The following is a 9,668-nucleotide window of genomic DNA, read 5'->3' on the forward strand; positions in this document are numbered from 1 at the left end:
AAGGAGTGGGGAGGAGTGCGGGAGTTCAGAGAGAAGGGGTGAGTGAAGGAGTGGGGGGTTCAGAGAGAAGGGGTGAGTGAAGGAGTGGGGAGGAGTGCGGGAGTTCAGAGAGAAGGGGTGAGTGGAGGAGTGGGGGGTTCAGAGAGAAGGGGTGAGTGAAGGAGTGGGGGGTTCAGAGAGAAGGGGTGAGTGAAGGAGTGGGGAGGAGTGCGGGAGTTCAGAGAGAAGGGGTGAGTGGAGGATTGGGGGGGTTCAGAGAGGAGGGGTGAGTGAAGGAGTGGGGAGGAGTGCAGGAGTTCAGAGAGAAGGGGTGAGTGAAGAAGTGGGGGGTTCAGAGAGAAGGGGTGAGTGAAGGAGTGGGGAGGAGTGGGGGAGTTCAGAGAGAAGGGGTGAGTGAAGGAGTGGGGGGTTCAGAGAGAAGGGGTGAGTGAAGGAGTGGGGAGGAGTGCGGGAGTTCAGAGAGAAGGGGTGAGTGGAGGAGTGGGGGGTTCAGAGAGAAGGGGTGAGTGAAGGAGTGGGGAGGAGTGGGGGAGTTCAGAGAGAAGGGGTGAGTGAAGGAGTGGGGGGTTCAGAGAGAAGGGGTGAGTGGAGGAGTGGGGGGTTCAGAGAGAAGGGGTGAGTGAAGGAGTGGGGAGGAGTGACGGTCATTGTGCTAGTCTGCCGCTGACCTCTCGCTGACCTCTTCTAACCCCTAACCCTCCTCGGTTTAGTCCACCCCTGTCCGCACCGTGAAGCTGAAACAGTCTCGAGCGAGAGCGTCCGGCCCGAGAGCCGCCCTGCCCGAGAGCGTCCGGCCGGAGAACCGCTCGGCCCGAGAGCGTCCGGCCCGAGAGCCGCCCCGCCGGAGAGCCGCCCCGCCCGAGAGCGTCCGGCCTCATCAGTCACCAGGCCCTGGCTACACCTCCACGTCTGCCTCGCTGTAGCGGAGCAGATGATCGTCCTTCAGCCGACATTCACGTCACCCCCCGAGGGCCCAGCAGGTAGGCTAGCGTCAGCCCATGTGCACATGACTTATTCAGGAGGCAGCGCCTCTTAGGAAGTGCTGGAGTAAACAGACGTGGGTCTGCCGTCCCCGCTACGCCCATCCATCACGCAGCAGCGAGTGGAGCTGATTAAGCGCCTCTGAAGGGGCGGCGTGTTCGCCGCAGGGTTTAGGTGGAGGTGTGAGCTCCGTTGGGTGTTTTGTAGCCGGAGATTTGACTGAAGACGGACGGCTGTGTTATTTTGATGGCTGAGCCTAACGGCAAACCCAGGAATGAGGGGGTGGAGGCCTTTGTGTGTGTGTGTGTGTGTGTGTGTGTGTGTGTGAGACATCATTTGAAATTGTCTGTTACTCTTTACATTGTGTGTTAATTTCATGAAGAATGGACCAAAAGAAACGACCATAAACTACTTGGAAAAATCTTGTTTCCTTTTAATGAAAGTCGATGTTTTTTCCTTCTTCTGTAAAGATCCGAGGTTTTTGTTCCGACAGCAGTGACACACACTCACACACATGCGTGTAAATCTGTGGGCCATTCTGCAGAAACCAGGATGCCTTGGAATTGGTTTGTTCTAATATTTGAGCCGCGTTGTTGTAACTCTGGCTGGCTGAAGACTCGTGCGTGGCGGCTGAATGCTTAATTTAATGTTTATTTAAAGACCACATGCCTTCTGTTCAGGAAACGAAGGAAGCCATCCATCCATCCATCCATCCATCCATCCATTTTCCAAGCCGCTTCTCCGTCAGGGTCGTGGGGGGGTGCTGGAGCCTATCCCAGCAGTCATCGGGCAGAAGGCAGGATACACCCTGGACAGGTCACGAAGGAATTCTTTTCCATTGAAATGTTTCAGCGTTTATAAAATATGATTTTGCTCAAAAACTGCATATCAACCCATTCATTTTGGACTCGCGCAGGAGCGCCCCCTAGCGTCCGAGAAACCCAGAAGACATTGCAGAGTGGAATTCTCCTCTCTGGCTCCATTCCTATTGGTAATCGCCACATAGCTTTGCTCCTTATTTGCATAAATTTAAACTCTGCTCAGCTTTGTTGCGTCACTGACTCCACCCACGTCAGTCCTGTGGTCCTACCTGATCAGGCAGGGATGCAATCACCGCCTCCTTTAACACGCAGGGGCGTGCCGCCTGTTTTGCGACATCAAACTCAAGATAATTTAATTTCTTTCAGCTTCACTTAAAAGATTATCTTTGAAACAATAAGTATTATTTTTAAGTGTATTCATGTGGAGTTTGGGACAAACATTCAATACATTTTAATCATATTAATGAATTAATTCCTTAAGTTGAACCCTCTGCTGCATGAATTATTACTCAGACATCATAATGTTTTTGTGTGTTTTTGTTATTTGAAATAAATAATGGAAATTTTGAAAATGAATATTTATTTGTAAACATTTATTGGGTTACTAGCTAAAAAAAAGCATCACAAAATTAAAATTTTCTCTAAAATTCTTTTTATCCCTTTATTGTAAACAAGAACAAACAAATCCAGCGTATACTCAGTGAAGCGCACGACTCAAAACTGATCTACAAATATTGGAAATCAATACATTTAAATGGCATTTGGAATGTATGGTAATAACAACATCATCATTAAAATTGCTGGTCATGTGATGTCATAAAGCGTTAATCCTTTCAAAATAAAAGACCCTTTCAGTAATTTTCCACAATTAAATAAGAAAGCACTGTTTTTCAGTGGGGCGGCGCGGTGGCGCGGTGGGTGGCGCTGTCGCCTCACAGTACTGACATTTTAGTGACATTGAGCAGGTGACTGTAGCCATGTGGCAACACCAAGCAGCTGAGGGTTAAACAGATCATAACTCAGTGCTTATAAACATCTGAGATCTGAACGTGTGATTGATGTTTTTGCTCCAGCTTGTTGACAAACTTCTTAAATACCAATGAAAATGTGTGTCCAAGCTCTTCTGGCCTCAGTTAACCACTTACACCTGTTATTTTCGGAGATTAACTTCTTATTTTTTGACTCTTGTTAAAAGTCTTGTTAAAGGGAATTCAGTGAATCGGTTCGTTCGGTTAAATGGAAAGAACCGATTCGAACGAACCGATTCAGAAGAACCGGTTGGTCCAGCGGTTGTGAAATCGCGCTTTGTCTCGGGGGGAGGGAGTGTGGTGGGGGGGTTGAAGGCTCCACGTGGCTTGTTGTTTACATCTTCTGGGTCCCGCTGGACGGATCCGGTTTCATTCCTCACATGTTCACTTCTTAGAAAGCGTGTTCTCTGATTCAGTAGCGGCTCAAGGCTGACCTGCGGACAAACAAGCCCACCGACCTCCTCACGTAAGAGTTCCATGTCTTTATGTCTGTAAAACTGAAGCCGGGCTTCTTTGAGTCGTTTGTAGGGGCTTGTAGGGGGCGGGAGGCTCTCAGGGTGTCTCGGTTCAGCTGAATCTGTTTTCTCACTGGGCTGTGAGGTTTTACAGGGTCAGCTCAGTTGTTTGCTGTTCAGCAGGTCCAGGTGCGCCTCAGCAGAAGAATGTTCCAGTTGGGGAGCAGGTTGGGCCACATGTATCTCTCCTCAGGGCCCGGAGGCTCCAGCAGCTCCAGAAACAACACTGACCCCGGAGGTTCTGATGGGTCTGCTGGTTCTGGCAGTTCAGGCCTTCCAAGTAGTGGAACACAAAACAGACCGGAGAAAATTCCCAGCTTACCAGAACTGATCCAACACTTCCGGTCAGTGAGTCCATCATCATCATTATCATCATCATCATCATCATCACCGTCGCATGGCTTTAGTATTTGGACTGTTTGAGTTTGTTTTGCATTGATGTGTTTATGTAGGAATAAAGATAGGTGTATCGCTCTGTCTGTCTGTCTGTATATCTGTCTGTCTGTCCGTCTATCCATCTCTGTTTCTGTCTGTCTGTCTGTATATCTGTCTGTCTATCCGTCTCTATTTCTGTCTGTCTGTCTGTCTGTCTGTATTTCTATCTATCTATCTGTCTGTCTGTCTGTCTGTATTTCTATCTATCTGTCTGTCTGTCTGTCTGTATTTCTATCTGTCTGTTTGTCTGTCTGTCTGTCTGTCTGTCTGTCTGTATTTCTATCTGTCTGTTTGTCTGTCTGTATTACTGTCTGTATCTATTTATGTGTCTGTCTGTCTGTCTGTCTGTCTATCTGTATTTCTATCTGTATCTATTTATCTGTTTGTCTGTCTATCTGTCTGTATTTCTATCTATCTATCTATCTGTCTGTCTGTCTGTCTGTCTGTCTGTCAGTCTGTCTGTATTTCTATCTGTATCTATTTATCTGTCTATCTGTCTGTCTGTCTGTCTGTCTGTATTTCTATTTGTCTATCTGTCTGTCTGTCTGTCTGTATATCTGTCTGTATCTATTTATCTGTCTGTCTGTCTGTCTGTCTGTATTTCTATCTGTATCTATTTATCTGTCTGTCTGTCTGTCTGTCTGTCTGAATTTCTATCGGTATCTATTTATCTGTCTGTCTGTCTGTCTGTCTGTCTGTATTTCTATCTGCCTATCTGTCTGTCTGTCTGTATTACTATCTGTATCTATTTATCTGTCTGTCTGTCTGTCTGTCTGTATTTCTATCTGTCTGTCTGTATTACTGTCTGTCTGTCTGTATTACTGTCTGTATCTATTTATGTGTCTGTCTGTCTGTCTGTCTGTATTTCTATCTGTCTGTCTGTCTGTCTCTATTACTGTCTGTATCTATTTATGTGTCTGTCTGTCTGTCTGTCTGTATTACTATCTGTATCTATTTATCTGTCTGTCTGTCTGTATTTCTATCTGTCTATCTGTCTGTCTGTCTGTATTTCTATCTGTCTGTCTGTCTGTCTGTCTGTATTTCTATCTGTCTGTCTGTATTACTGTCTGTATCTATTTATGTGTCTGTCTGTCTGTCTGTATTTCTATCTGTCTGTCTGTCTGTCTGTCTGTATTTCTATCTATCTATCTATCTATCTATCTATCTATCTATCTATCTATCTATCTGTCTGTCTGTCTGTCTGTCTGTCTGTCTGTATTTCTATCTGTGTCTATTTATCTGTCTGTCTGTCTGTCTGTCTGTATTTCTATCTGTGTCTATTTATCTGTCTGTCTGTCTGTCTGTATTTCTGTCTGTGTCTATTTATCTGTCTGTCTGTCTGTCTGTATTTCTATCTGTGTCTGTCTGTCTGTCTGTCTGTCTGTCTGTCTGCCTGCCTGTCTGTGTACATCTCATAGTCCAGAGGTCCCGTGGTGCCGTGGTAACAGGGGGTTACTGTTGAGTGACGAGTGCTGCAGTTCATTGTGATGGTGATGAAGTGATCAGAGCTCATTCAGCTCAGAGCCTCTCTAACAAACGTGTCCTCACACTGTCAGGAGGGTCAGTGGGCTGAAGAAGGAGGACGTGTTCTGTAACCTGCGTGTGCCTAACCGGTTCCAGACAGCAAGAGAGGAGATCAACCTCGTCATCATCACAGGTACAGCACAGTGTAGGTGATACAGCCTCGGGTTCTGCTGTGACCCGGTTTAAAACTCTCTGAGTTTAAAGGTTGCCTGTTCGTCTCTAATGCTCAGTTAAGCATCCCCTTTATCCAGCACCTGTTCTGTCCAGTAAGGATCACACCTCTTCTTAGGTTCTATCCATTTTAGCCCACTCCTCATTGACTTGGTGCCCATCCTTGGTGTCCAAGGATGGTGATTGTGGGGTGTCGACCTCATTTTAGGTAACGTGCTGCATTACACGCAGTCTGGATGGGCGTTACCAAAAAACATAATGGAAAAATAAAATGCAAAAAAATGTGGGATATGGGCCCTTTAATGCAGCTGAATTCATGCTTTCTGTAAACGTTTGGACATGCAGTGTGAATCCTCTTCCTTACTCCCCCTGTGTGCAGGTTCTGGAGTTTACTGTATTGACGTGAAGCCATGGACAGGTGTTGTGTCAGCTCAGGGAGCGAACACCTGGCACGTCCAGATGAAAGAGGAGGGGCCAAACTTCACCAACACGTCCATCCAGCAGGTCCCTGATCCCCTGCAGGCCGTTGTGGTAAGAGACTTTAAATGAAGGGAAAGTTCAGTGAAAAATCTAATTCACACAGCTTGATCGATCAGCCAAGACGCTCACCTTTACTGGAAGCTTATAGCCCACGAGTTAGCATCAAACTGCACAGCTAAATCATCGCACGCCTGCCGCAAACTTCGCTGAGTATTTAAAGGAGAATTCCACTTTTTAATTTCTGCATAATAAAAGGAAACAAAGTCATTCAGAGCGGTTTGGTGTAACTACCGCTTGGTGACAGTGGTGGTGATGGGAACCAGGTGTCGCCATGACTACAACACAGATATAGACACTTTATTTACCATCCAGAACCACCAGAGAACCCACACGAGTCTTTTGAGTGTGTATATATACAACCCCATTTCCAAAAAAGTTTGGACGCTCTTTAAAATGCAGTGATGTCCAAATAAATTAATCTGAAAATAGTAAAAAGGCAACAAATCAAACGTTGAAACTGAGAAATGTCACAAAAAAGGCCAAAAATCTGATAATAAATCTATAAATCTGTAAATCTATCATAAAACAAGATCTGAGACGTCAGGCAACATGTTTATAACCCTTTCATCAGAAACGTTCTGTAAAGGAGCTTTTAGAGGCGTGAAACTCTTCGGGCATCTGGTTCCCATCACCACCACTGTGACCAGTTCGTTTAATTGTCTTAATCTTAACCATTTCCCATAATTTCACTCAAATAGACTTGCTTATATGCTTCCTGACTGTATGGCGCACTGTTACCAATAAACAGAAAGTGCATCACTGGACATCACGCAGCTGGAAAATTCAGCCTGGGTTTTATTTGCTTTGTCTTTGCTGATCATAACCACCCAGTTCTCCTCTCTGCACTACCCTGTATCTCCGGCGCTCAGGCCAGCAGGCTGGTGGAGTGAATAGCACATGCTTTATGAAGCAGCTCTATCCAGTTGAAACTGAATTAAATAATGTCCACTAAGAGGGGACGAGCCTATAGACGGTGAGCTCTCCATTTAGATTGCAACAATTATGGTAAAAAGGGAAGAGGGGAAAAGCTAAATCCAACAGGGGTCACTGACCTGCGTCTGAAAGAGTGCCAGTCCACTTAGAAACACATTGTGCTTGTACTGAGGTTGAGATGATGATGATGATGATGGTGAAGATGATGAGGGTTTTCCACAAACGCTCCAGCGCGCACTCCTGGTATTAGCCTGCTGAGGTCAGAGGAGGTCGTGTTTATGGTTTGACTGCCTGCTGTAACGCCGGCTGGAAGGTCAGGTCATTTTCGTTTATTTTGGTCGTGGAGCCGTGTTTTGTTCACTTGATCGTCTCATTTGCATACTTGGAGTGAGTCGTTACTCCTTTGGGTCTCTGACCGCTGTGCCGCAGCACGTCGGTCTACATTTATTGTTGCTACTGAAACACTGCAGTTTCCCTGTGGGATAAATAAAGGTCTGTCCGCCCGTCCGTCCATCAGTCTGTCCGTCCGTCCATCCGTCCGTCCGTCCGTTTATCCTTCCGTCCATCCGTCCGTCCGTTTGTCCGTCAGGCTTTTTGTTTGTTCTGTTGTTGATCTTAGTCTTGTGACCGTTCCTTGCTGTGTGGATCTTGTGCCACCAATAGAGACCAGAATTGTGAAAATTCCAGTGTAGCTGATTCTGTCTATCAAGCAAAGAAACAGCCAAACAGCCGTAACTATTTTGTTGAAAGGGCTGAATAATTACGCTTTGCTCTTCTTCTGACTTTCTACAGTGAAGTGTAATGTTAATATAGACTAACCTGTTATTTTTAAGGGGAAATCACAGCAGCAGTTCCTCTTCTTCAAATGAAAATGTATCTTTATTTGTCATTTGCACATGTCAGGCCATTTCTCAGATACTCACTCTACAGAAAGAAATAAGTAAAATATATAGAAATAAAAAAAAGAACAAAATCTAGAGAAATTATACACAAAGTATAGAGACAATATACACAAGACAGAGACAGCATGCATTTAAAGTGACGTGAGTGACTGTGTTGATGTTCTGTTAAGTGGCTCAGTGTTAAGGTGTTATTGTCCATAGCAGAGATAATATGATAATAATGCTGACAGTGACCGAGTGAAGTGGTAGTTCGGGACGGACCCACAGCTTCTCAGCTTGTTCAGAAGCCTGACAGCCTGTGTGTAGCAGCTGTTCATTAGCCGGGTTGTTCCAGCCTATTTGACGTTTTAGAAGATTGAAGAGGTGTCGGTTTTGTTCTGCACTGTATTCATATTTAGGATGTGCATATGAGCCGGGCGCGCGTGAAAAGCTGGCGGTGACGTGTTTCGTGGTCTTGTGTCTTGTAATGACGGTAAGGACGGTTTTAAACTGAATGCTTTGGAGTAAAATGTGACAAATATTTGTTTTCTCAGAGGAAGGCCAGTGACCTGTGCAGCCATGTGAGGCAGTGTGGAGTGCACGTCAGGCAGTCTCTCTTCTTACCCAGAGTCCTCTTCCTCTCTCCTCGCTGTATTCTCAATGATGGGTTAAGGAAAAGGAAGGAGTTGGTCTCCTGTGGTGATCTGGAGACGTTCCTGTGCTCACTCAGGGAGGGATACATGGCCTGGATCACAGACGCTCTGACGCCGTCATGGATCTCAGGTGAGAAACTGCCGGAAGACAAACATCAAGCAGGCTCTGCTTGAGGAGGAGCACACGCGTTTCTCACGCTCCTCACGCCCATGAGCCGGTTTCATACTTAACACGAGAGCAGAAGGCGTCCAGTTTGTGCCTGAAACTGATGGAACAAAAGGTTCAGTGCATGTAGCCTGGAGCGCTAAGCACTAGTGAACTGGATTAGTTTATAAGGAGGATGTCTGTAAATATTCCTTTATATTCCTCCTCTGGGATTAAACTCTCCCATCCTGACTGCCGCAGGACGAGCCAGTTTCCAGCAGGTCGCATTTTATTTGATCAGAATTTAACGTTAGATCTTTATCACTAGATCTTTATCATTAGATCTTTATCCTTAGATCTTTATCATTAGATCTTTATCATTAGATCTTTATCACTAGATCTTTATCACTAGATCTTTATCATTAGATCTTTATCATTAGATCTTTATCACTAGATCTTTATCATTAGATCTTTATCATTAGATCTTTATCACTAGATCTTTATCACTAGATCTTTATCATTAGATCTTTATCATTAGATCTTTATCACTAGATCTTTATCATTAGATCTTTATCATTAGATCTTTATCACTAGATCTTTATCACTAGATCTTTATCATTAGATCTTTATCATTAGATCTTTATCACTAGATCTTTATCATTAGATCTTTATCACTAGATCTTTATCATTAGATCTTTATCATTAGATCTTTATCACACGAGTGTTCTGTGTTCCATTTAAAGACACATTACACTGTGCTTGTGTTTTATGCTACTGGCGCCGCCCCTAAAATAAAGAAAACAAAGACGTGTCTCTCACTGAAATGATTTCATTTAAAAATTTAAACATGTTATTTAAATGTGTCATTTTAGAAAAATAAACTCACTACACAGTCTTTAAAAAAAAGGAGTTTGTTTTGTTAACTCTACCTCGACCTCAGACTCCGCCTTCTAGCACAGCCGTTGGCTTATGAACCTCTGAATGTTGCAATTTTATTAACTCCCTTCTGAAACATGGGCATGAAGTTGGGCGTGCTTCATG

The 9,668-nt window shown here is 44.7% G+C and overlaps 1 protein-coding gene across 6 annotated transcripts in view; it reads left to right on the forward strand.

The window, feature by feature from the left end:
• Positions 1-3,212: 3,212 nt before the first annotated feature.
• Positions 3,213-9,668, forward strand: part of si:zfos-911d5.4 — an 89,374-nt gene continuing 82,918 nt past the window's right edge. For 3 of the 6 annotated variants that reach the window (XM_037544340.1, XM_037544339.1, XM_037544338.1), the window contains exons 1-4: positions 3,339-3,689; positions 5,337-5,437; positions 5,855-6,006; positions 8,384-8,612. In XM_037544340.1, the coding sequence (XP_037400237.1) occupies positions 3,493-3,689; positions 5,337-5,437; positions 5,855-6,006; positions 8,384-8,612 (679 nt within the window). In that variant the 5' untranslated portion in view covers positions 3,339-3,492. Of the gene's footprint in view, positions 3,297-3,337; positions 3,690-5,336; positions 5,438-5,854; positions 6,007-8,383; positions 8,613-9,668 lie in introns of those variants that run through there. The other 3 variants (XM_037544337.1, XM_017685031.2, XM_037544341.1) reach the window with 3 other exon arrangements.

Source organism: Pygocentrus nattereri, chromosome 13, assembly GCF_015220715.1.
Source record: "Pygocentrus nattereri isolate fPygNat1 chromosome 13, fPygNat1.pri, whole genome shotgun sequence".
Taxonomy (NCBI): Eukaryota; Metazoa; Chordata; class Actinopteri; order Characiformes; family Serrasalmidae; genus Pygocentrus; species Pygocentrus nattereri.